The sequence below is a fragment of the Coturnix japonica genome, chromosome 1 (genome assembly GCF_001577835.2).
Source record: "Coturnix japonica isolate 7356 chromosome 1, Coturnix japonica 2.1, whole genome shotgun sequence".
Taxonomy (NCBI): Eukaryota; Metazoa; Chordata; class Aves; order Galliformes; family Phasianidae; genus Coturnix; species Coturnix japonica.
The window spans coordinates 72,215,459-72,242,434 of NC_029516.1; the positions used below are offsets into that span (position 1 = coordinate 72,215,459).

Genomic DNA, 26,976 nt, shown 5'->3' on the forward strand with positions numbered 1-26,976 from the left:
GGGAAGGACGCTTCCCCTCCCTTCAAGTGTAATTTCACCTCCAATCAGCCCCAAATGTGATGAGAGACAGAGAAGTACCTCACCGCTGAATACAATTTATTCTCTCTTGCTCTTTCCCCTCCTGCCTCTGTTATGCCCTGGGACTTGTCTCACTTCCCTGTTGAAAACTCAGTAGCGTGGCTGGTGAAAATGTAGAGCCCCAGGAGGGGAGGAACAACATGTTGGGGTGACACCAAGCAAGGTGCTCAGGCAGTGTCAGAGTCAGTGTGTCCTGCCCACTGCCCTGCCTGACCCCCGGGGCTTTTAAGCAAGGAAAGAGGAAAGCAGTATTACATTTAATAAAGGCATTGCAGAGGATTTCGGGTGATGACTGAAGGGAATACTCTTGGAATGAGAACTACAGTGGGCACATTTTCCATTATAGAGTACACTGTGTTTTCTTGGAAAAGAAGCAAGCCCTTAAGCTGCAAGACAGAAAATGGCTCAGTATTATACTATTCACATCATATTTAATAACGCTCTTGTACCATTCAATATAAATAAATAACCATTAAAAATTACTTCCTTGACATTTTCTTTCCTCTTTCAACAGTATTTTCTGCAACAGGAAACGTTAGGAATACCCACTGGTTGCTGAATTGGATGGATTTTCAGAGAGCATGAATATCAGATGCTAATATGCTAGTAAAAAAAACAGGCGCTGGGATGCCTGCTCTTTAAACACTTCAGGCTTGACGTGCAGCATCCCTCCTTTATTGCACCCCTCGTTCATTTTCCTTGAAGCTTGTAACTCCTACTGAACTCTGCTAGCAAAGAGCCCTCTGAACTTGTGCTGTCTGTCCTCACCTACCCTTTGCCGCTGCACCCTGCCTGGCAGCAGTCCTTGCTGTCCTTAGTCTGCTCTACAGAATATTTGTAAAAAGAGTATTTGTGCTGGGAGTGTTCAGAACATCTGTTAGCCTGGAGCGACAGCTGTGTGCAGCCACACAGTCCATACAAGGTCTCAGTCCTACACAACTTAGCATCCGGCAGAATTTCGTGATTCACAGAATCCCTCCTCCATAGGGTCAGGCTGATGTGAGAATGGCATGACAGGGCTGGTCTTGTGAGCAGCTCAGAGCAGAACTGAGTGACAGTGTGCTCCTATCACTGCAATCCGGGGCACCAGGGGGAAAAACAGGAACAATGATTTTGCTTTCTTATAGGGATGCAGAGAGACATCTAAAAGCTACAAACACCCACCGGCAGCATCAAAAGTAGGATACACTTGATACTGAAGGCCAGGGAATTGATTACCATATCCCCTCCTCTTCATACAGGTAGAATCCCTACCCATCTGGGAGGGGAAAATAGAAGATCATAAATAGATTCCTTTATTCCCTTGCTCTTTGCTCGCAGACTAGAACCACAAAGAAGGGGACAGTCTTCTGTTAATGGTGAGCGGAATCATTGAGCCAATCTTTCTGCCTGATGGCATGGATAGGTCAGCAACACCCACTGGAGTGCAAGGCCCATTACCTCATGCGGAGAGGCCAAAAGGCTCTGACAAATGGAGATGAAAAATGCTCGGCAGGAGCCAGGCTTCCTAAGTCACATGTGCCAGACATTTGCTGGGTAAAGACCTTTCCGGGGTCACAAGGCAGCACAGTTTTTACAGCCCATTCAGTACTACTTCTGTGCTGAGAGACCTTGCAGGGAGTCCAGGCCACGCTGAGCACAACCACCCTCTCTCTGCTCTCTGCCTACTCCTTGTTCTCTCATGCCTTCCTCCCCAGTGGGATGCATATCACTCCCTTTGCCCCTTTCTGCACTCTAATCTCACTCCCACAGCAGGATGTCTGCATGCTAGTTCCCCACTAAGGGAACACAGATCATCAGATACCCTTCCAAGAGCCCCCTTTCATGGATGCCTCCCAGGATCCCATGGGGACTATCTACTTGATTGAGGCACTCCTTCGCACATGTTTTTACCTCACCATGATTGCTCAGGAGCTAGAAACTTAGTGCCACCCACGTCTCTTGCATAAAGGAATAACAGTTCCCTTTGCTGTACTTCCCTCCTTGCTGTGTTTCTGATTATTTTGCCAGCTTAGGGTGCCATTGTAAAGAAACCCCAGACAGCAAGAAGCAGAAAGACATTCAGAAGTGAATGCCAAGCTCTGCTGTTCTTCTGTGAGCGTCTGGGAATTGTTCTTTTCTCATGAGTATGTCAGATAACCTAAGTTAAAAAAACAAAGTGAAACAAAGAACAGGCAGAAAGGATTGCAGTATAAATAAAACAACAAATAAACGTCTCCTGCCAGCCCAGAGTTTCTTGGGCAGGGGGTGGTTTGATTGCTCATGATTTTTTTTTTCCTCTGGCTATCAAATCCTTGATGTATATTTTGAATGCTTGAAGCCTTGTTCCTCATGGCCTGAGTGAAGATGGTTGGCAGGGTGTGCTCTGAGAGGTTTCCAGGTCAGTCAGGAAATCTTCCTGCAAAAGTCAGAGAGACATTTTACCCCATGCACACATGGTACAAATTCTTGTGCTTTTAACCCAGTGCATCCTTCCTTCAGTCCTCATTTGCCACCTGCTCATCTGTAGGCTGCCTTTACCCAGGCTGTTCTCCTGTTTTATCAAGAGAAAACTGCTCTAGATGATGCTGTCTTTTCTCCCTGTTCCAAGGGCCAAACGTGCTATCAGAGTTCAACTGGAAACTTGACAAGTGAAGTAGCAAATGTTGATATCTGTGTGCTCAAGATACGCTTCCCAATGATGATCCTTTTTCCACATTTTTCAGCGTTCACACAGGAGATGAGTGCAAGCTCAGCGTTCTTTTCCTAAGTGCTTCTCACCCACCTCCGCTCCAGAAAGGTGTCTTCTTCCCTGGAGGTTTAGGAAGCAACTCTGTATTCATGAACTGAAGTGCCTAATGGTGCTGCAGCAGGAATAAAATTTCCAGGTCCTCCCACCTCTGCCCCTGCTTTCTGCTCTCCATATCAGGACATGGAGGCATGGTCTTTGAGGTGCCATACCTACCAGGTCACCCTGAGTGGGAGGGGAGCTGCATCCAGGGTGTACCGGCCTGGGAACTGGGACAACATTTTCCAACACAACCTGCAGTTCGGGCAGTTCAAGTTCTCAGCTGAGGCACTTCTGAACTCCTACACCCAAAAAGAGGGGCTTCCAACTCAGCTCCTTTCCCAGTACCAAAAGCTGATCCATGTGTGTATCTGAGGGGGAGCCTCTCTCTGGCTAGTTTTGCTTTTAAGCTGTTCTCACTGAGAGCATACCTCAGACTGACAGATCCACATCTGCTTTTGCAACAACTCCTGTTCTTGAACCACAGCAGCTCTCAGCTGCTGCCCTGAAGCTCAGGTTTGTATGCCAAGAGGGATGGATCTTCAGAGGCACCTGCCCCCATTGTGGATTTCAGCCTCTGTGCTGGCACAGCAGGGAATGGAGATCACATCTAAGACGTTTCCTCTTTAATGAATGGTTAAAAAGCACAGTGCCCACAAGGGAAGGGAGGCACGCCTCTCAGCCAGGAAATGGGAGCCGATGCACAGAGTCAAAGTGGAGAGCTGTAGGATCACAGGAACCACATCAGCTCTGTCCCTGCTCATTGCCACCTTCCGGGCAGTGGGAGCTGATCGATGTGGCTACATTTGGGGGCATTTAGCATCCTCCAGTGGTGGAACAGGCAAGGGTGCCCAGTTGCTGCGGCTGCCAACAAGCTTCAGAACAATCACTGCCCGCTGCCTCTGTTAAAACAAACACAAGGTAAGAAAGAGACAGAAATCTCAACATCACGTCCAGTAGATCAGGGCAGAAGAGGCATTTCAAGGAGAGCTGGCTCAGGTATACACCAGGCAGCATTGCTAACCAGGTTTCCCAACCTAACAGCTGCAGGCTGGGGATACGGCCAAAGTGCTGTTTATTCTATCTGCACTGCAGAGTCCTAGCAGGGATGTTTGTTTATGAATTAGTAAAAGGTTTTGAAGGATTTTTTTATCCCAGTAAAATCATTATCTCAACCTCTTTCTTGTTGTTTTTTGTTTGTTGCTATAGAAAGAAGATAAGATTTGAAGAACCCTGTTCAAACTGTCTAGGAGCTCTGAAATGGTGCTGAGTTTCCTTCCCTGTTTCTAAATATCTTAAGGCAGCAGGAGTCCTAAGCGAGCTCTTCTCTCTCTAATAGCTGTAAATACACACTAGCAAAAAGAATATGCAAGTTTTATAACACCGGGCTCGAATGATAGTTTTCAGGGCTTTAACAAAGAAAAGATACAGAGCAAAATTAGTTCCCACCTCCTGCTCTCGGAAGCTGCAGTTTGTTTTTCTAGGGGGTCTGGTTTCAAAATAGTTTGCAAAGATGTATATTGGAAGAGGTTTGGGATCCTCAATCTCAACACATCTCAGATCGGCCCTAATGGTTCTCAGGGCAGAAAAATCAGAGCTCTATTGCAAGGAAAAAAAAACCTTTTTTCTTTTCCATTGAGCGCTCCTTTTTCATTTTATTCTCATGAAAAGGCAAACTGAGCCACATGCCTTTATTTTCCCCTCTCTGTAGATCTGCTCTGATGGAGTATTCTCCCCAGGACTCACAAACACTGCTGTGGTTCAGCTAGACTCAGCCAAGGGTGGTGGGGATGCAGGCGAAGAAGAAAGCAGGCTCCAGCTGGGACAAAATAACCACTGTTTATGCAGTACCTGCTGAAGCCTGATCTTTGCAGTTTACATAATCAGCAGATCCCTTCACAATGCATCTGTGGCAAACCAGAGAGCAGGAACGTGTGCCAAAAAACAACCTAAGTGGTCTAACTGGTGATTAACAGAGCACCAAAACCCTCGAGCACCAAAGCCTGGCTCACATCCACAGGCACTAAAGGGGCTCCTGAAGGGTCTAGGACTTAACTGGCCTGATCTGATCCTCAATGAGGACAAACTCCCAGGAGAAAGACAGAAACGTTCTCCTCACAGCATCTAACAACAGAACATTCTCAGGGGGTGAATTATACCTCTTCTCTTGTCTCAGCACTAGCTCATCTAGATTGTGTCTGTCAGGCTTCTGAAGCTCAACAGCCTTGATAGTAAGAACCTCCAAAATTCAGCAGAACTGTTACCAGAGGTGTCAATTTAAAACTTTACAGGGGGTGTGGGCGTGGAAGCTGATGATTTTGCTTGACTGACTGCTCTCAGCTGCATCCACTAAGCTTCTCCAGGCAGCACATGTATTTTGCAGGTGTCTCCAGGAGTGGATGCTTTCTAATGCACCTGGGTCAAAGCAGCTGCTAGGAATAGGCAAGTAGCCTTGTCTGTCTGAGTGCCGTTAAACCTGCTCATCCTTTACAGAGTTAACTGGAGTCCTTCTGAGCTAAGCTCAGACAATTTCGGCTTTAGTCTACAGCAGACCCAGCATGGCTGGATCTGTAAAATGAACCCATTACTGGTAATGGATAGGACAGAAGTGAAGTCAAGAGAGGTGCTGCTACCTAAGCGTAGGTCTAGCGTAATTTTACATTCACTAGGATATCTGAGGTTTTTATGAGAAGCTATCAGATATGATAGAGTTTGTGCTCTACAGGAGGGTCAGGTAGGATGCCCCAGCATCCCTGTGGTGGCACCAGGGTCTGCATTTAAGCAGCTGACTCCTATGTCTGCTGTCAGCTGCTGGATGCACAGTCCTGGGATTGCTTTGCCCCTTGTGTGGCTGTCACTTGGAAGATGATGGGATAATGTGGAAATGCTGTATGCAGCTATGAACAATGTGCGTACCAGATTAGTGCAGAAATTGAAGCATGCACAATTGCCCATATAAAAGCAGTCAGTTTTGCCCCCCCTGGTACAGCTCAGATGAAAACTGGGGTCAGGACTGAAAGCAGCCCTAGAATATCTTCCAAAGCAGGAGTAAATCATTCAGCATCCTCTATCTGGCCACAAGTACAAATCATTGCAGAAAAAGCTGGGTCCTTCTAAGTAGGCAGTCTTTATTCTTTTGGAACATCTGGGGTAGGAATCTGCCAACAGCAGACATTAAGATCAGAAGGCATGACAGCTGACAGAGGAGGTCATAGCTCCTCTGAAGCCCATTCTTCATCACTCTCTGTTTCTAAGAACGTGTCACTGAACTCTTATACATTCCTACCCTCACCTATGGAGGATGCTATAATCCTTCTTCCTGCTGCTGAACTTTGCTCTGTGGACTACGTAAGCAATTTTAGTGCCTTCACTGTTTTCCCTCGACAGCAGATGTGTATTCCTAGCTCTGCTAATGCTGATAACAAGCCCCTCAGACTGTGACAGTCTGCATAGGTTCCTGTTTTGAGATGGTCTCAGTGCCTCACCAACCCTCCCTGCAACATCCACACCATGGTATTTCATGTGAGATAGAAGCTGAATGTGGATAGATGAAGCACTGCAGAGGTGGTACAGCTGGTGGGGCAACGATCTCTTTCCACTCACTGCAGAATTACTTCCCCACAGAAGGAAGTCTGGACCTGGCAGAAAGTGAGGAGCAAGGAATGTAACCTACCATTGCTGAGTGAAACCATGAGATTCTTCTGTTGTTTTTCTCTCTGCCTGTATGCAAACAAAGCTTTCATGGGGACTGCACGGAGGCTTAAATGCATACAGAATGCAGACAGGCACTAAAGATAAGGATCCATTTCTTGTGCAAAGGGTGGCATGATAAGGGGGATTTTACTGTATATGCAGTCTTGAAAGAATTAAAAACAAAAACAGGGAAATGTACAGACTATTTGCCTTGCCAAAACCAATAAAGACAGGGGTACTCACATTGGGGAGCTGTCTCTCTGCTTACACTTCCACCCTGGGGTCTGTAAATCCACGCTTGCCTTCGTTAACCAGAGTTGGCCTCTCAGTTCTTGTGTGCCAGACCAACACCTAAAGAGAACCAAAAATTGCTCAGGGCACTAATGCATGAGAACAGCAGTCAAGACAGGGCCTGGGGGAGGCTTTACAGGTATATGAAACACTGTCAGGGAAAAGAAAGCATTAACTGGACCAAAACCCCACTCAACCCTCTCCCAGTCCTCAGTTTTAAAGAAAAAATCTGGGCATGAATTGCATGGAAGAGGTTCTTTAAGAGTGTGTGGCATTAGCTGTTCCTCAGCAGTCACTGAGCCTCTCATCTGCATAGCATTTGGCAGGCCTGTCTGGCACCATTTGGAGCTGAGGTGTGCTGGCACAGAGCAGGCACAGGGAAAGATGAATAGGGCATGGCAGGAGGCCATGAAAGCCGCCAGGATTTAGAAATGGAGATATATTTTCCAGGTCTCTTGTCCTGCTCACCTTTGTGCAGTTGGCTGCTTTGGGCTCCAGCCCATCCATAGTCACTAAATCTTTCAGCAGACTGGTTTCCTGGTAGCCTCCTTTGACTCCCTCCAGCTTGAAACTGGCTTGAGGCTTCTCCAAGATCAGCTTGATGCTGATAGCAAATCCAGCCATGTCAATAGCAAAGGGCCGATTAGGGTCAAAGACAGTTTTCCATCCCACCACTTTCCCAGCTGGGCTCACTTTTGGGGATTCATACCGCAGTCCCCCAACAAACGCCACCGGCCAGACGGACACCCTCCTTGTGTAACGCATCTGTGTGGCAGAAGGAAACAGTGTTGTGAGAATGCAACTCTATAATGCTCTTCCCAGCCCATTAGTATGCCATCCTCTGTTTTCTTTGGCACCCGTCCTTCCTTGTTGACTTCCTCTGCAATTGCATAGCTCTAGGCAGCGCAAACTCTTGTTCACTCTAGTGCTGTTTGAAGAGCTACAAAGCAAAGCTGCAAGGCTCTGTTTTAGCACCTCCTCTGAGCAGCAGACTCAGTGTTTTTCAGTGTCCGTGTTCTGTCCCTCAGAAGAGAGAAAATGGTTTCAAACTAAAAGAAGGGAGACTGAGACTGAATGTAAAAAGAAAGTCTTTTTAAGATAAGAGTAGTGAAGCACCAGAACAGGTTGCCCAGAGATATGGTGGATGCCCTGTCCCTGGAGACATTCAAAGTCAGGCTGAATGTGGCTCTGAGCAATCTGATCCAGCTGTAGGTGTCCCTGTTCATTGCAAGGAGTTGGACTAAACAACCTTTAAAGGTCCATCCAACTCAAATGACTCTATGATTCTGAAGCTTTCCCTCACACTCATTCTTCTATCCGCAGCTACTCTGAAATTACTAAATTGCCATAAAAAGGACTTGGAAACAAATAAAAAAGGATGAGCTTAACAACCACCTAAAAAACTCTGAAAACTCGAAATGCATTCGGAGGCATAACGTGGTATTTTGACTGGTGCATAACAGATCGGGCTTAATTTGGTGACAAGGGAGTTTACTGAATAATCATTTTTGCAAGTCTGTGATAGACTTGGCATCTCACAAAAGCCAGGTTTCCAACAGAAGTCTGGGCAAGCTTCTATGATCCCAGGGGCACAGCACTGCTGTGGTGGCTGGAATTCAAAAAGGACAGGAAAGGACAAAATGTCTATTAGAAAGTCAGTAAACTGTTCTAGTATCTCCTACTCATCACACCCCAACCAGAACACAGATTTATGCTTTGCCAGAAGTTTATCCTTGGTGCTTATTTAGATCAAGTCAGCTCCCCCTGAGGAGTGGTACGTATTCAGGGGTATATATACTCTGATATCTACAGAAACAAACCTGGCAAAAGGAGGCTGCAGTTGGAACAACATGTAAGTGGCTACTCACATCTGTAGCCTCCACCATGGCAGATGTGCTCTTTGCTCTTTCAGCCCTGCAGAGGGTGGCTACTGGGTCAGCATAACGGTGGGTTCGTAGGCTTGTACCTGCCCTATACCCAGCTCCCACAGAGCACCAGGAGAGAAGGGCTGCAGGCAGCTTGCCACAGCTCATATCTCCCAGTTAATGACTGAAGTCCATGTGGTATCCCTGTCTCAAAGGTCTTAGAGACCTAAAACCTACAGGCAGTTCCTGTCCTAAAGAGGCTTTTGCATTTGTATTCTGCTTTTCTGTCCCATGTAATTTTATGGCTCTTACCTCTTCAAACAGCTCCAGGCTGTAAGTGTTGTCATCATCAGCAAAATACACGACCCCTTCTGGTGGTGCTGTGTTGCTGAAGCTGTCCCTCAGCCAGTGCAGCCCCAGGTTCCTCTGCAGCGTCCCCCGTGGGGTGTGAGATGGGATCCAGGACAGCCCAAGCTTCAGGCTTTTGGGTGTCTCCACATTGAGGTGGGTGAAATTGAGGCCTGCCTTCTCCAGCAGGTTGGACACTAGGTTGGTCCTTCGGGGTGAGTCCTCCACCACCACCCAGTGCAGGTTTTGCACGTGCAGGAAGGTGTTGGCCAGCCGGGTCAGCTCAGCTTTTTGCACCGGTCGAGTGTAGGTAGGGGTGATAACAAATATGGTTGGCAGGGTGTCTGACCATGGGGGTGGCCTGGAGTACACATAATTCTGGATGACTTTTGGTGTCGCCCCTATGCTCTGCTGCTGCCGAATGCACGATGGGAAGCCTTCTTCTCTCAGTGCAGATGTACCATTGAGGAGAGCTTTAGAGGTCACGTTCTCATCTGTGTCTTCTGAGGCAAAGGAAGGGAGGAAGAAGAAAGACTTTAGAGAACTGAGTGCTGCTGAGCTGCCTCTCCAGGGGATGCTGAGGACTTATGTTTCTGAACTCAGTGCTCAGCACATCAGCATTCTCTCTCTAAAGCTAACCTAAAGAGAGTGTTTAACGTACTCTTATGGAAAATGTGGGTGCATACTGCAGCCTAGTTTGTCTAGTTTAACACGTCCCACGAGAGTGAGTCTTCTATGGAGGACTCATACCAGCCACTGTTACAACCCCAAGCACATTGACAACAGAGATCTTGCACTTACTTCTCAGCAGGCTGAGGTAGCGGGTGGTTGGATACTGGTGCCACAAAGTTAGGAGTAGAGCCCATGGCAAGACAATCAGGAGCGTAGTAAGAAGGTTTCGTCTCCTCAGCATGCTGCAGAGAGCTTCCAATGCCCAGGCATCTCTCTACCTTTCAGAACAGAGGAAAGAGTGAGAATTCTGAACTATCAGTGATAAAAAAACACCAGCAGAGTTAAGTCTACAGGCCAAATAACAGACAACAATCAGTTTACTTGGAGGGATGCATGGTAAATGCACCTCCTGCTGCCCCACAATGAACCTACTGTCCTTGACCTAGAGTTCACCTTGCAGAATCTGAGACCAGAAAGGACTGTTCTCACTCCCTTTCCAGGGGGAATATTCATTCCTGAGCTTAGAGGTGAGTATTTAATATGCTTGTCTTGTAGGCTTTTTAAAGCTATGTGCAAGACTTGCATTCCTGCATAAGCAAGTGGGCAAAACAAGAAAATGTCAAGATGCCCAGCACTTCCTTCAGACCTGCAGTTTTAATTCATCCTCCTTATACAGATGCATTGATGCAATCAATGATGCACATTATCACACACTAAGTTTTGCTTCAGTCATTCCACAGTGCTGGTGATGCTTGCTGCAAGTTTAATCATTCCACATTCCTTTCTACCCCTGGTTTGCTGTATTGGGCCATTACTTAATTTAGTTTAAATTACAGACTTTAGAATCATTTCTTTCTTAGTATTTCTGTAATGCACATGACTAAGAGATCTGATGAATCAAAACAGTTAACATTGGTTTTCAAAGCTCCTTCTATAAGGAGAGAGAAACTAAGGGGAAATAAAGAGAAATTAAGGACAAAAATATCAGGAATAAATAACAAGGGCTGGCTTATTTATAGAAGGTCGGAGCTACAGTAGTCTTTTGCTTTATTGTTCACAGTTTTTGAGCAACTTCTGCTCCCACTAAGCCAATCAAACTAATGAGAAGTCAGTCTGCCTGGAAATGAGGTTTGTGGCTGCTTGAGGTAGACATGTCTTCAACAAAGCAACCAACATCGCAGAGATGACTTCTGGAAGGCCAGCATCAAATGTGCTCTCTTAGTGCATATGGTGCCTCCTGTATGGCTCTGGCCATTCCAGTTCCATAGTGGGCTTCCAAGCTGTACTGAGAGCCAGTTGTCTAAAACCAAACTCTTCTAAGAGACACAGCAAATAGAATACAAAGGATATTCCTTGCCCGGCATCTAGGCTCAGCCTAGGGGAAGGATTGCCCTTAGAGAACTGTGTGAGAAGAAACACAGCCACCAGTGATAATCCTCAATGCTCCTTACTGTGCACTCAGGGAACACTGTGGTGGCTTTTCATCTATTTTCAAGATATGGAAAGCAGACTGGGATGCACAGAAGTGCCACCAAAGAAATCCAGGCCCTAAAAGAGAAGGAGGGCTCTGCGCTACCTCAGAATGGCAGCAGACATGTAGGTTTCCTCACTTCCTCTGTGATGCCTGCAATTACAGATGGCCCTGCATTAGATCACACAGCCACCGTTTCTTCCCTTTGATAAAAGGCCTTAATTAAATAGGCACAGTTTCTGTGCAGCTCAGGTCACTCCTGGAGGGAAGAAGAAGAGGCGGCGATGGCAGCTGTGTTACCAAGAGAGCAGAGAGGAGCGCAGACTCCCTTTCTAGTTCTTTCTCCTCCTCCTCACATCCAGCCCCGTTCATGCTTCCCAAACACTGCAAACAAGCAGAGATGCTGCCTGTGTGTGCAATTCCCTCGGTGCTCTTATTTATTTCTACGTGCACCTTCTCTCAATTGCTTTTCTGCTGCATGCAGCGCTGAAGAAGTTAAGCCTCACACAAAGCACCAGGTCCCTTGTGAACCTCACAGGGGAGTCTGCCTTTAATCGTGTTTTCAGAAAATCCACCTTGGGATATGATATTTTCTCTTACAGATCTTACCTCCTCTCCCCTCCTGTTGCCCCCTGCATCCATTGTGCTTATGCTCTTCTGTTCCTTTATATGTTTTTCATCTTCCTTTTCACAGTCCTTAAGAGTTTTTCTTCATCCCTGTTTCCAGGACTACAAGAATGCCCTGCCTACTGATACTTCTAGCCTTTGCCTTCTCTCCATCCCCGCACAAAGATCTTTTCCATTTGTTTGCCCCACGTGGAATATTTCCCTCAAAGTGTCCATTAAAGCATCAGCCCATCCTCTTGAAAACATAGCATCTAAACCCAGCCACATGCCAATGCCTCTGGGTAGCTTGCTGATGGCCCCAGTGGGGCTTCCGGTGGTTTACTGCACATATTTTTACCTACATTTTATAATTAAAAACAAAGTCCCCTAAGTGGTTCAGATTAATTGCATGCCTGGCTGGCAGGCATTACCCTGTGTTTTCTTGGCACAACCAGCTACTTTCCTTCTGCCTTTAAACCCACTCAGAGCAGATCCCATTAAATGAGGCTCAAGATCACAAGAAAAATCTGTGATCACCTAAACCAATCTCCAGCAATCATCTCGTAATTCCCAGCTTTAAGCTGTAGAGGGCAGGGACTGTCTCTTAATGTGCTCGCACAGTCCTGCGCTGATCCCAGCAAGAGCCTTCGGATGCACCTGCAGTACAAATATTACTGATTGTATTCTCTCACTGGCTCTCCTCCTCCCCTGCCATTTCCCCTGTCCTGCCTATTCCCCTTTCTCTTCCCTCTTCTTTTTTAACTAGCGTCTCCTGCAGCCCTTGTTTGTGTTACACACCTGTAATAACGTTAGCTGGATGTTTGATGGATGCCTTCAATATGCTGCCTGTAGCCTTCTTGAGCTGTTTTCCAATTACACATCCCTCTTCTTAATTTCGCCCATCAATCTTTTGTTCTCTGATAAAAATAAACACACACACACACAGAGCGCAAAGCTGAGCATGATAGGGACAAAATGTTTCTGGTGCTACTCTTGGCTCATGCTGTTTTGTCAGATTTCTCAATTCCCGGGATGCAACAGCATCCAATCTCCATTTAAGCCCGTGTGCTGATGTAGTTGGAATTAAGCTGAAAGGACTAGGGAGATAGTAAAGAGAAAGGCACACAGAAGAGCCCAGCCCTAGCTCAGATTCCCCATCCTGGTGAGAAGAGCATAATCTGAGGCTCGAAGCATCACACATGACCGGTCCCTCTGTCTGTTAGTATCACACAGAGCTTGGGAACTCAGATTTCAGTTCTGCTCCCTGCCTGCTTGATTCTGCATGAGAATTACACCCTTCCAAGACCTCTGTCCAAGAAAGACGATTTCTGCAGCCTCTGGTTCAGAGTAGCCAGTCTGTATGACCCGGGCTTGCATGCTGGACCAGCTCCAGACCCAGGATTACCTGGCTGCAGTGTGAGACACAGGCTTTACACTATTTTCCAATAGAGGCAAAATTCACAGCTCCAACTGTCCCTAGGAACATCCAGCCAACCAGCCTAGAGCTTTCTTTAGGCAAGCACCCAAAGCAAACTAGCTGCAGCTGTTTGCAGCCCTCCCTGTGTACCCTAGGAGGAATGAACAGAAAAGGATGGGGATGTGGGGAGCAGAGAGGGGCAGAAGTGGAGCAGAGCTGCCCGCAGGGTACAGATGCCTCCTCATCTCATGCATCAAAACTGTCAACAGGGTTTTGAGTTTGTTTTGCCTGCATTTTGCTGCCTCTCCCCATCAGCCCCTAGCCACCTTGAGGATGACCATGCAGATTTCATGAGTTCCCTAACTCCCGGTGTGGGAGATGTGATGCTGAAGGCAGAGCGGGGAGCTTTCAATTATTAATGAGAGCGACCTCTCTTTAAACAAGGAATGCATAATTCATGGCAGAGCCGGTATTTGTGGTGATCAGCAATGGCTCTGTCTGTGCTTTGCTGAAATCCACAGGAAGCTGCTGTCCCCTCTCCCGCAGTCCCTCGGGTCCATCAGAGCCTTCAGCTGAAACTTCAATACTGCTGAAAATCACGACAAGCGAGGATGCTGTACCGGATGGCCTCCTGCCTGTTACAGATGTACTCAATAAAATGGGAGGATGGATTCAGGGAAGCACGGAGGTTGGTGGAATGGGTTATTGCTCTGGGATAAGCAGGGGTAATTACTGCACAAGCACAGCCACCACAGGACATTTCTCAGCAGTGGGATTCTGGCCCGTAAACAGGTCTGCAGGCACGGCATCAGTGCTGGGCAGTAAGAACAGATCTGAAAGACAGCATCTATGGGCTCACACCAGCAGCAATTATTGTGGAAACAAGGGGAGAAGGGAGGTTTGGCTTTCTGCTCAGAAGGTGGCATTTTCTCCCCTGAATTCAGTTCACTGGGACTGAATGACTGAAAAGCAAAGAAGAGACAAAACCAAAGGAGAGAGGAACCCCAGAGAACCACAGGTAACACAAAACACAAGGAAGAATGGCCAGGCCCTTTCTCGATGAAGGATGACCAGAGCTATCAGCAGCTGTGGGATTTCGAGACTCGAGCTCATCTCTCAGCATGCAGGCTCATGCAGGGACAACTTCCCAGGGAAAGTGAGTCACTTCTGGTGAAACAGCAGCCCTTCTCAAGCCCCCGCATCTTCCTCAGATGCGGCACAAAGCTTTGTTGTGCCCTTGCCAACTCCAATCCCTTTGCTATATGGGATTGCGGTTAATTCAGCCCAGAAGCTGGACTCATACTTGGGGAACATAATGTGTATCCCCCTTTCCCTCCACTGCCTGCATGAATCCAAATCAAGCATCTCCCTCCTGCCCTGGAGCCATCAGGTCTGCAGACACTGCAGTTCCTTAAGGCACAGAGCATTGCCCTTGTCCCTTACCCTAGGGCTTGTCACTAAGCCAAGTGGTCATGCTTTACATCGGCTTTCATTCCAAAGTTAAGAAAAGCAGAAAGCAATAACAACTAAAAAAAAAAGAAGGACTGAGGAAGATAATTAAATCTGCTGGTGAGGTCCCATGGGAGCCAAGGCATTGGAGACAGCTCAGTCTGTTGTCCCCAGTTAGATGAAGGGTATCCAGGCACTATCTGGGCTATCAGCAGGAAAAGAGATAACCCAGTTCTGATATAGACTAGAACTTGAACTTGTCTGCTAAGCTCAGCTATGCGGGGAGACTTGAAGTGCCTAAGAAAGGAGGTCTAAAACAGGTTATTTTTAATCAGCCTGGACCCAAATGTCCTTCACAACCAGCCCATGGCTGCCTTCCCTGAGTGTCAGAGAGGGAAATCAACCCAGTTCTGATTTCCCTGCATCTACGCCACTTGTTCCTGAGCAGAACCATAATCCAGGGGTGCCAGAAATACCCAGGGAAAGATTGGCAGCTCGGGCCCAAACAGAAGAAGGAAGATGTCTCCTGGGGAAGCCAGCTCCCATCTGAGAGACCTATCTGCATGGAGTTATCCTTTCCTGAAAGGAGCTCCTGTATTTACACTGTGACTTCTCTCCCCTGCTGCCAAGCACTGGCAGAACCGAGCTCTTTTTTACTGATGGCTGACATAGGAAAACTATTTCCAATGTACTGGCATCATTTATACCAATATCTACATTGTTATACACAAGTTTTCTTTTTTTCTGATGAGACAAAATAACTCTAGGGGTGTAAAACCCAATAGCAAATTGTTGGAAAGTGCGCATTCAATCCAGAGCTTTCCCTACTGCGTTAACAGCTGATGCCTGTTCGCTGGGAGTGGGAGCTGTCATTTTACAGGTTTCTTACAAAAGCAGAAAGGAAAAACCCATGGTGTTTGCTTCCAGAGCTCTTTCAAAGATGGAAAGGAATTGGGTTTGGTTTTTTTTGTCTCAGAGAAAAGGGCATATTTGAAAGATAATTACATTTCACAGGTGCTCGTTTGGGGAGACAAAAAAATATATATACCACCTTAATCACATGCTCCTTGTAAGGATAGGGGGCCCAAAGGCCAACAGTGTTCCCCTGGTAGCAGGCAGGATGCAGATGGGCTTTGATCTTAGCTGCGTGTCAATACGACATCAAATGCGGTCCTCCAGAGGAACGTGCGATCACTAATGCATGCTCTCGATTGATTTAGACAGTTCGTCTTCCCCTCTGCTTTCAAAGGCAATGTCAAAATGCTCTTCCCTGCTGGACTTCCCAGCTGCTCCTAGGGAGGGCAAAGGAAACCAGAGGAGAAACTGCTCTGGCTGAAGTTGTACTGCAAATGAGTGGAACAGCCTTCATGCTGCTTAAAACACTCCAGAGATATCTGCTGTCTTCCTCAAACTGCTGGGAATGCTGACACTTTAATGCTTGTACGTGAGCACCCTGAAGAACCAACAGCTTTCCTTTGTGCTTAGAAACAACCGCAGGCAGATAATGTGTGCAGCGCACCTGCAGCAACCCCTCCGTTTTTATTTGGGATTGCTGGCTGGATTACACAACCAATGAAATGGTGGAATGGATGCAAACCAGCACTTGTGCATTACCACCAGAACATGTGTGCACTGCTGAAGTTAGGAACAGAACAAGATGAACAGGGCTTTGGTATTCCTGATGGACATTTCTGCTGTCGTGGCTCTCTAAGCCATGTGAAATATGCCAGCTCCAGAGCTAGCGGAGATGGCCCAAAATGCTAATTTTGGTATTTTCCTCTGAATAAATCTTCAGCAGTCATTAGATCTGCCACTTGCTGTGTGGCATCCAAAGTGTTGTGCCGATGCTTTTAAAAACAAATGGAGAATGAAGAAATAAAGAGGCACCTAGAGAATTCTTGGCAATAGATATACGTTATGGTCCACTGCTTGATTTGTACTTTAAATGTCACAGCTGATCTGTACAGCTCGGGTTCGATTAAAAGAAAGACCTGGATGAAAAATAGAAAGTTGCAGTGTTTGTCCTCTACCTTTTGTGGGTGAAATGAAAGGAAAAAAGGGAGTGAAGGGAAGAAGTGGCTCGACAGTGATGGCTGGCATCCTGCTGAGGTGTTCTGCTGTCCTTCGCTATCCTAACAGAGGGGCTGTTGCCACTGGACCATAATTGGATGCCAGGGCACATGAGATCAAGGGATCCATATGCAATTGATACTTTCTACTTTGGCGAATGCCAAATGGACAAGGCAACAGTCAAAATATCTAAGTTAAGTTATGGACAAGCTGCCAGAAAGTCACCTCTTGTCTTGATGTAAAGGAATTTTTCTTCGTGCAAAGCATGTGGAAAAGCAGCTAAACAGGGGATGCACGCTGATGAGCAGATGGAGCTGAGGAACAGCAAAAGCCAAATACCCCTGTCTGATGTCTGACAGAGATCCAGTCCTTCCAGAATAATAAAAAATAAAGGTGCAGGTTTTGGTTTCTGTTTTTCCATGTTGTGCTTCAACAAAATGATAGAGATTAGTCTGTTGGGAAGGCAAAGAAGGCTACCAGGAAACTGAGGAGTGACAGTCTCACAGCACAAGACAAACTCTGCTCTCTCAGCACATGGATGCTGGTGATCGCCCTCCTTCCCAGCTCCCTTCCACATGGGGTACCAGCTGGCCTTGGGCAGAAACTTCTGGCCAGTGGGGAGAGGTGAGCTTGGCATTTTTGGAGCCCTTTTTGGAGCTCACTTCAAAGGCAGATCAGGCTGCCCTGAAACATCAGGCCAGATAACAAACAGCCTCTCACTGACAGAAATGGGCTGCTGCTGTAAGTCTCAGAGGTGGAGTCAAATCTCTCCACAGGTGAACCTGCCTCTCTTTGTGCTGAAGGAGGAACTGCCCTCTACTTATATATACACTTCTGCTCCCAGAGCACACTTCTGGCTGCTTTTCACAATTGCCATCCTCAACTGGATGTGACTGGAGAACAGTCTTTTCACCTTGCAGTGAAGAGGCTTCACTCCGGCTTACTAACTCCCTCTCCCCGCAGAGGGATGCTGGGTGTCACCCAAACAGAGCCAACCCAAGAAACTGGCCTCCTGGTTCTGCTGCTGTAACTAATTTCTAGGCCATGTGTGTTTGTCATCTGATGCTTAGGTCAGGACCCATGCTGGGCTCAGGAGAAAACTAACTAGTATCAGATTTTAGCTGTCTGCTAAGTGGTGTGCACAAGGGAGTACAGAAGTGCAGAAATCACATCTACAGACTGTTCTGCACCAGTGCTTAACAGCTACAGGGCTTGGTTTGGCTTCTAGAGAGCTACAATCCCAATGAGGCTTGGCTTGCTGGGCTGTGAACAAAACTTGCTGATGGCAGCTTATCTAACGCTGAATGGGATCCCCCTGAGTAGACATCAGCAGGAGGGTTACGGGGGTCCTCTGCAGCATTCCCAGAAGAGGCTTTTGGTGGGATGCTACCCTTGTCTAGCAGGGTAATGTTGCAACTGGGAATGCGAATGGGGAGACCGGTCCTCACATGTGAGCATCATGGTTATCTAAATGGGGGTCAAGAGAAGAGAGTGCCACCCCCCTAGGCTTTTCGAGGTCCACTTTTAGGAACAACCTTTAATGACCTTTTCCTAAAGAATCCTTGGGGGTAGCCTATATTCACCCACAGAAGTCTTCTCAGTGCAGGGGTCAGCAGTGATGAGCAAATCTTAATGAAGCAACCTTAATGAAGCCCTGTGCCTTTTCTTGTAATGGGTCTGCTGATGCGTAACAAGTAATCAGAGATTTGCTGTGTTTTCCTTAATGGTCCAGGAATTCTGCTCTAACATAAAAGCTAGAAATGTCACTTTTGCTCCTGCTATGAGGAGCAGGCACTTGTGCCTGGGGGAGGAAGAAAACTTGCTGTCAGCCCTAGAACAGGAGGATTTGACAATTTGTCTTTGATATTGCCCAGCCCAGACCTGTGATCAAGCTTGGCCAGGCTTGTATTTGACTTCAGCAGATGCTGTTCATGGGCTTCGTGGAGGTACACTGGGATAATCAGGATTTGTTTTCTGTTTGCTTGCTAATTTGAGACCCTGCTGTGAGATTTGGATGTTTCTGAGGATTCTATATTAGCCTTAATGATTAAAAAATTATTTCAATGCTTAGCGAAGAAGATGCATGATCTATCATTGCAGCCGCTTAGCAACAAGACTCATTAGGACACGTATTAGCACAGAAAGATACCTTTGCCCCCGTGTCCTCTTGGAATGACTATCCGCTCATCTAAACAAGATAAAGGTCTTTGCTGGCCTCCTCTGAGGCCAGAGGATAAAGCATTCAACTGTGAAACAAGATTTCTCAGTTCTTGTGTAGCATCCACAGCTATGTGCATGTATGTACACAGATCTAGGCAAATCATTTCACCTGTGTCAGTGCCTCAGTTTCCCCCCAGGTAAGATAAGCACAATAACATATAAGTACATTGGAAAAATGAGATTGCCTATTTAGCTTTTTTTTGTGTGTGTGATCCTGCTTTAAAGTTGCAGGAATGTGGCAGCACAGCATTGGCGCTCTGATTTGTTAATTCCATCTCATCCCACCAGCCCATAAAACAAAAGCATCTGTGTTTGTTCAAGAGGAGTACATGAAGGGCCTCATTCATGTCAGAGGTGGAGAGGGAAGCTGGCAGATAGAGGCAAGCCATCGGCACCTCCTTCCTTTTCACCTTTGTGTGGGTTTGGGCTGGGGGAAGGGTGCTGTGAGTGGAAGGCGGCAGGAGGGAGAAAGTGAAGGTCACTGGAGTGGTCTCTATGGGCTGCTTGGCTGGGCAAAATGGTGGGGGGGGAGCCCACGGACAGCTTGGCCTTTAGGGAGCCAAGTAGTCACTCCTGCAGGAAGCCCAGCACTGCTGCCTAATCCATGCTATGGACATAAGCAGAGAACGATACTTTACATCCAACTGCAATAGGAGAAATAGCCCCTTACCGCTGTTTGCAGAATGCTTTCAGTATGAAGAAGGGTCAGCGTGAGACAAAGATTAACTGTCCTACTCTATGGGGCACTGAGGGGGAGAGAGGTGCCAGCAATCTCTGCTTGTGCTGGGCCAGGATGGGCTGTGCTGCTCCTAGCGAGATGAGGGGGGATCTGTCCTGCAGGGAGCACCTTGCTTAGACCACTTCTCTACCCCTGCCCTTATAGATAGCATCTTCCAGAGTAAGGCTGCAGCACTGCACTGGGACCATAGCCACAGGGCAAGCAGGGTCTGTGAGCTGCTGCCTGCTCCTTGGCTTTTCCTCCAAGCCCTCCCACACCAGGATTGCCTGGGAGCGATCCTGCTTTGCTAGCAAAACGTGGTTCCCATGTGCCTTGTACTCCTACACACACAAACCCATCGTGAACTTGCGGAACGAAACAACGCTGCTGCTCTACAGCCGTCTAACCAGAGCAGAGATTGTTTGACTGCTAACCCCATCCAAGTAATCCCAGTGCTCTGCTTGGCAAGAGGCAGGCTGAATCGGGAATAAATGCCCACACTTTTGTTGCCAAGGGGTAACATCCAAAGAACAGGACAACACAGTTTTCTTTTGTAATGCAGTATTACTCATAAACCAGCACCGCACAAAGTTGCCAGGCTGCTGGCAGCCTCTTAAAAGCAACAGCAGCAGCAGGGGAAGCGGCAGTGTGAGCGCCGCTGGACCAGCTCACATCTCATCAGAACTTAACCTGAACCCGCTCCAGCTGATGAAAACGAAACCTACAAGAGCTAAGTGCCAGCATGCAGGCTGGAAAACATGTATTTTTTGCTTCTGCATTGAAATGAAAATAGGAAATGCCCCGGTGATCTTCGCTCGAGCATGTCCATCTCCTCTCATCCTCTGTCTCTCATCGATCAACATTGTCTGTTTCAGAAAGCACAAGAAATCCTATTGCCAGACAACTGTGAGAGGTTGAAGCCTGAAGATTTAGATCTATTTCAGACGGACTGTCCTACCCAATGACGAACGACCTATTACCCATCAAAATGTCTCTTCCTGAATCCTATACCCAGCATCTGCAGCGCCTTGCAGCAGCGAGTTCTGTGTGTCACTGTGCACCACTGCAAGGGGAAACACATTTACCACCAAAGTGCTACCTTTGGCATTTTCCTGACTGCAACCCAGTTCCTCCAATAATAATAATAATAATATAAAAGTAATGTAGAAAAGACACATTCTCCCTGTTTGACAGAGATGACTGCTTTGTTTTTCACCCCGGTGTCCCTCCTCATTTTCCTCCCTGAGCTAACTGGCCCCATCTTGAGGCATATCTCTGTGTGCATAAGGCACTTGCAGGAATACAAGCCCAGAGCAGGGACAAACGGCAAGCAAAAGCTTGGGTTACGAATCCCAGCTCTGTGTCACAGCCCTGAGAAATCATCCCTCCTGGGTAAACTTATTCACATTTTATGAACTCGAGGAATTTGCAAAGTGCACTGCTTTTATCTCAGGGAGAAGGCTTTCAGCCCCCCGTGCTGTATGGCGGAGGAAGGCGGCCGATTGGGAACACGGGCAAAGCAGATAAATGTGAGCTCTTAAGGGAAGACCTCCGGGACCACTAATGTCACTTGAGAGGGAGCTGGAAGAGACTTCTCAGTGTTCTTAATTACGAGCCTGCACAGCTTAAAGCAGCGTGAAAGGATAAAGGATAAAGGAGCGAGTTCTTTGTGAAGTCACTGACCGCAGGTTGGAGTGCAATTTGGAGGCACATTGCAGCCTGGAGGGATGAGTTGGGACTGAGAAGAGGGTGATGGTAGCCAGAGCGTGCCGTATTTCATATTCTGTTACACCAGCAGCAGGTTTTAAACTGCAGTCCCGTTAGGCTGAGCTCTGCTTCTCAGAGAGGCAGAGGCTCCTATCCAATCTGACCTGGGGCTGTCTTGGCTCTGATGATATCAGGTTGCTGTAAAGACAGGGCAGTCATACTGACCAGCAGCTCTGCATGTGGGCAAGGAGTGCTCTCCATACATGTGCAGAGCACCTGGATGTCTCCGGACAGAGAGCTGTGGGGAGAGCCTAATGCTGATCACCAGAGAAGCCAGGAGCACACAGGGCAGAGGGATGTGAGACTTTGCCATGGCCTTGCAGCTGCGTTGGACTCGGTTTCCAGTCTGGTTTATTAACATCTCATTAGGTTTCCTCTTTTATCAGAAATAGTTAAGTACAAGGAAGAAGGGGACAGGTATCTTTCCTACGTACATACTGCAGAATAATGACAGAGCTTTCCCAGGGTAATTCTGCATGCTCAGAAAAGGAACATATCAAATCCAGCCTCCCTCACAGGCACAGGAAGGCTTGCAGCTCTCTGTTCTGCCCCAGCAGGGATGCACAGGGTAGTGACCTTCATCAGTGACCATGCTGGAAAAGAGGAAAGGAAAGCAGCCTGGGGTCAAGCTGGAGTGAATCCACTCCTAATCAGCACAGCTTTGCTCTCAGGCACTGAGGACAGACAGATCCTGGGCTACCCAGAAGCAGAAGGTTCGCCTCCAGCATGGCACAGGCAAGGAGAAAGGGTGCTGGGTACATGGGAGGCACAGCCTCAAGCTGTCCAGTGCTGCCTCAGATGCTCTGCTGGAAAGATGCCACAGAACAACACTGAGTGCTGGTCATAGAGATGTTCCCAGCTCACAAAAAGCATGTGAATTTAAGGGCTGCATGCTCTAGAAGTACATTCTCTCTTGCATACATTTAGCTACACTACAGCTCTGTACAGCTCCCTAGGCAACAGTCTTTCTAAATGACACTGTAACAAAACCCAAAGGTGCAGGAGCTTTGTGCACAGAAAACCTTTCCCATTTGAGCAGGAGTCCCCGGTCCAGCTGCTATGCTTTCTATTCCGTATCTTATGTACCTTGCAAGTCAAGCCAAGGCCCTTCCCTGTGGCAGGGGCTGCATCTCAGCTGCACTCCCTGCCAGCTGCTTGAAGCCACTGCAAGGCTGCCTAAATAGTTTATCAATTATTACAATTATTACCACTATTACACTGCGTGTCCCTCCAGCTGATGGCTTCCAGGAAACGATGAAGCCAGTCCTGGAGAGAGCTGTCTTAGTCCCACACTGTGCTGCCACTGCTGGGTGGCAGGGAGCTGTGATGTGTGCTGCCACACACAGCCCCTGCCTGGCAACCTCTCTGCCACCCCAGCCTCATCTTCAGCACTCCCAGCGAGCCGTCTCACCGCACAGCAATGGCAGCCTCCCTGCTGCTGGAATCCCATCCTGCTGCCCTGTGCAGTCACCTCCCAACTTCTTACGTGGTCCCCATTCCCAGCTTTGCCACAGGAACAGATGGCACCAACCTCACCTTCCATTTATTGCACCAGATGAGATTTGAAACCCGACTCAGGCAGGTGACCAGAGCATCCTGCGCCCTGCTGTACTCCCTGTGCACGGAGGCCTCTTCTGCATGCAGGATGCCAAAAGCACCTGCAGAAGCTGCACCATTTGCGCTCCACTACTTGCTGGTGGAGCTTCGTGAGCTCCAAGTAGCAGCATAGCACTGACTGCTGGGCACTGCTGCTGCGCTAGGGATGCTTATATTGACCTGCTGAGCCCTGCATCACTTATTCTGAGTGTGAATGCAAACTGCCTGTGCAGACCTGCCAGAGGAGGTGCATTGGGGACCAGCTACTTCTCCCCACGCCTGCTGGCCGGGGAGCACTGCCTTTCTCTCCCCGGGGCTGGAGTGACAGGAAAATGTGGCAATAAAAAGCCACTCTCCAACTCACCCAGCAGCACTCACTCCAAGCCCACGCTCCACAGAACCCATGGGCACATCCCCCGGCTGCTCATCGCGGGCCAAAAGCTTTCCCGGCCCCAAATCCCGCTTGAAGGCTGGGCGGAAGGGAGCAGAGATACTCCTCAGAGTATCCTCAGTCCCACGGAGGATCCCCCCGGTTCCTCCCGAGGATGCCCGAGTGAGGCGGGCGGCTTCGGAGGACCCCGACCCGCCTGGGACCGCAAGGTCACCCCCGCTCCCCGGCGCTGCCCGCAGCCCGCAGCGGGCGCTCACCTGGCGGTCGCGGTGACGGGGCTGCAGCGCGGTACCGGGATGCGGCCGGCGAGCATCTCCCGCTGCAGGACGAAGGAGCCGCGTCCGTCTCGTCCGTCCGTCCGTCCTGCCGCCGCGGCAGGCAGCGCGCCGGGACCGGCCCGACGGCGGCGGCGGGTCTACCGGGGCCGCCCTCCGACGGCGGCGACAGTAGCGGTGCGGTTACGCGCGGCGCGGAGCCGATTTAAGGCCACCCCGGCTGGGCGGGAGGGGCGGGCGAGCGGGGCGGCCCGTCGGCGGCTGCAGCATCCCACCGAGCCACCTTAAGCGCGGAGCGGGGGACCGGGAGAGCGCGGAGGGGGCGGTGAGAGCTGCGCCGCGCAGCGGGAGCGGGGATGCCGGCATCGGTGCGGGGCGGGTTGCCGTAAGGAGGAGCCTCGGTGCGAGCTTTGAGCGGGGCCCCGCGGCTGCGATGGCACTATGGGTGTCTCGATTCACCCCTCCGGCTATACCCTGTGTCCAAGGATCGGGGCTGCCGCGGCTCCAGGGGGATTCTGTTGGGATGCTCTGAGCGTTGCTCTGTTGGTGCTCCGTGGGCAGAGCAGGAGGGCTCCGTGGGCTCGGGTGAGCTGACGGGGCTCTGCTGAGCTCCTGGAGCAGGTGCTGCTGAAAGCACCTTGGGAAGGGAAACAAGTGACATTTTGCAGCCCGAATGACATTTACAATGTGCGACACCGAGGTGAACCCCATCTCTGCTCGCAGCTCACTGCCTCCATGGCTGTCACAGCACGTGGCTGAACCCATCCATGCACTGTTGTGTGAAGACCCCGCTTGTGCAATTTAGGCCTGGAGGAGCCTTGCGTGCTCAAGACTGCAATGCTTTAGGTTTAGGCAAACCCCCTGCTTGGCGTGGGCACCATGACTGAGGCCTCTTGGGAGAGGTGGGTTCAGAAGGACGTTGTCTCTTAGGGTCAGAAGGATGAGATGGAATCCCATGGTCCTTCCATCGCTTCCTGGCTGTGCACAGCCCCGCTGCCTGCACTCCCGGCTCCCTCTGGCATGCTGTGCTATTGCAGGACACTTGTTTCTCTCCATACCCGCACTGAAAGCACACTGTGATGTGGAAAACCCCTTGAAATCTCTGTCTTGGGAGCACAGCATCTGAAGGCTGAGGTGGGACACTGGTTGTATCACCTGCTGAGCTCTGCTCCATTTTATTTGGCCCCATCCTGTGCTCACAGAGCCTGTTGAGCTGCCTTGTGCCCTGTCCCCAGGGATACCCATGCACCCACACAGAACTCCTTTTCTTCCCAGCCCTGTGAGCTTGGTGAAGCAAAGACAGGAGGTAGGGATGTCTTTTCAGCCCCAAAGCTGTGATGCTGCCTCTCTGCTCGTTGTAAGCAGCCTCCAAAGGCACGTGCAGAACAAGCAGTCCTCAATACACAGCTCGCCAGCCTTTGAAGAGCCTGTGCTCCAGCAAAGCAGCCGGCAATCGCTGCCTTAAGAAAGCAGAAAAGCTTCTCTGCAAGCTCTGCAGTTTCATTTCTCTCCCCCTTGAAGCACCAGAGCTGTAGCCTAATCAAGCTATTTCTGCGACAAGCCAGGGAGGGAAGAAAGGGAGATTGTTAGTGTTATTGCTATTTTTAAATACTTCGCTGGCTCTTGAATAGGATGATGATGGGGGCTGCTTAAGGACCCAGACAGAGACAGATTGATGTGTGCGGAATGCATCTGTCACGCTTCAGATGGGAAGCAGCTCCTTTGGTAGCACAACTCCAAGGTGCAGCAAGGAGCTGTGGCGAGGATGGTGGTAGGTTGGGTTCCGAATGTGAAGGCACACAGTCAACACCTGGAGGCAGCGTCTCCTCTGTACCTTTGAGTGCTTTGTGTGGGAGCTCCACTTGCATCCGGAGGATGATGGACAATCCAGCATCCCTACGCCTCTCAGAAAAGTTTTGCTAAAGGTAAACACCTATTTAGCTTTCAAGCAATTTGTGAGCAGAGACCTATGTGCTGACTGTTGATTTCTGTAAGATAGCTTCAAAAAACAAGAAAAGAAAAAGAAAAAAAGGCTGTCTCTATTAAAATGTCAGCCTTGAGAATAGTCTTGATGCCATTCCGCTACTCTCATTTCTGTTAGATTCAATAAGGCTCTTCCACAGAAGTAAGTAACTGCTTTTATATATATAAAAAAAACCCACCCTGCTTCTTAAGTGAGCTACCTTCTGAAAGCATGTTTGATGCAGCCTTTGAAAGCGCTGCCTTGCAGCACCCATCTCACCGAGCACTCCTAACAGCGTACATGAATCACTAATGCAGAAGGATGCGAAAGGCCCTGCTTTCCACAACTGCCACGCTGACAGCGATGTCAAGTCCTCCTTTCTCCAGCGGCCGATCGTGACACATCCTTTGTCCGTATCCGTGGGGAGGCAGAGGGAGGCCAGGGGTGGAGAACAGAGGCCGGTTGTCACCCAGCTCCTTGGCTACATGAGAAAGTGGCTTCTGTTTCTGAGCTCCTCTCTGCTCCGCGTCTTTCATCAACATCGAATTAAACAAGGCTTTCTTTTGTATGCTGGGAATGAATGGTCCGCATTAGGGTCAAATAGCACTGCCTGCAAAGGCTGAAACCTGTCTCGCACAGCATTGGTTTGTCCTGGAGGCTCACAGTCTTCGTCAGTTGGATGTGCCCCAAAGGCAGGCTCCCTTCTGCCATCAGACACTTGGGGGCAGAGTCCAGCATTGTGGAAGGAAAGGATGCACATTAAGGTTGGATTCAAATTCTCTTCATGGTTGGGTGGTGTCCAAATGTGGGGTAAAAGTTCTGACTTTTTGGTCTTAAAAGCAAGAGGCAGCCCTAAACCCCTCGAGATTGTCCAAGCTAGTTAAGAGAAACTTCTGAAAAAAGAAAAATGTGTGCCAAAACGTGCTATTTCCATGTGAAATCAGCAGTGAGTAAATGTGTGCCCATGGATAAAGCCCAGGACTTGAGTAGGACAAAAGGATGCTAATCAGAGGTTCCGTAGTAGTATGAAGAAGTCTTTGTGATTGCTGTATTGTGCTGCACTAGCAACTGGAAGGGTCACTGTGCTGAGGTTTGTGCTCAAGGCATCTCAACCTTTTAGCTGTCACTTTTGAGTGCTTATAATACAGGGCCAGGTAGGTCATTTTTGCAATGTGAAACTCTCTTTCCAGCCTTAAAATAGAGCATTGCAAAGTGCTGCTGGGACAATGAGATGTGGAAATGTCAAAAAGGGGCTCAGAAGGCTTTTAGACTCCTAGGCAGTACTCTGCTTTCATTGCACTCGTGCCGACAGACTGCCT

The 26,976-nt window shown here is 48.7% G+C and overlaps 1 protein-coding gene across 4 annotated transcripts; it reads right to left on the reverse strand.

Moving 5' to 3' along the window:
* Nucleotides 1-314: 314 nt before the first annotated feature.
* On the reverse strand, nt 315-23,962 carry LOC107320417 (galactosylgalactosylxylosylprotein 3-beta-glucuronosyltransferase 1-like). Of its 4 annotated transcripts, none has more exons than XM_015876274.2 (7): nt 23,677-23,962; nt 12,590-12,708; nt 9,844-9,988; nt 9,007-9,545; nt 7,298-7,594; nt 6,782-6,889; nt 315-3,747 (listed from the first exon to the last, which is right to left on the reverse strand). In XM_015876274.2, the coding sequence occupies exons 3-6, from the start codon at nt 9,953-9,955 to the stop codon at nt 6,803-6,805; spliced, it is 1,035 nt and encodes a 344-aa protein (XP_015731760.1). In that variant the 5' UTR covers nt 9,956-9,988; nt 12,590-12,708; nt 23,677-23,962; the 3' UTR covers nt 315-3,747; nt 6,782-6,802. The 4 variants fall into 4 exon arrangements, with proteins under 4 accessions (XP_015731760.1, XP_015731751.1, XP_015731768.1 ...); XM_015876265.2 differs by having other exon boundaries at nt 9,844-9,992; XM_015876282.2 differs by lacking the exon at nt 12,590-12,708.
* Between the last annotated feature and the right edge of the window lie 3,014 nt (nt 23,963-26,976).

Bases quoted from the DNA above. Each gene is read 5' to 3' on its own strand.
- LOC107320417 (XM_015876282.2), bottom strand. From the start codon at position 9,955: ATGCTGAGGAGACGAAACCTTCTTACTACGCTCCTGATTGTCTTGCCA. The intron at 9,546-9,843 runs GTAAGTGCAAGA...CCTTTGCCTCAG, and splicing joins CTACCTCAGCCTGCTGAGAA to AAGACACAGATGAGAACGTG. The intron at 7,595-9,006 runs GTAAGAGCCATA...TCTGCCACACAG, and splicing joins GCCTGGAGCTGTTTGAAGAG to ATGCGTTACACAAGGAGGGT.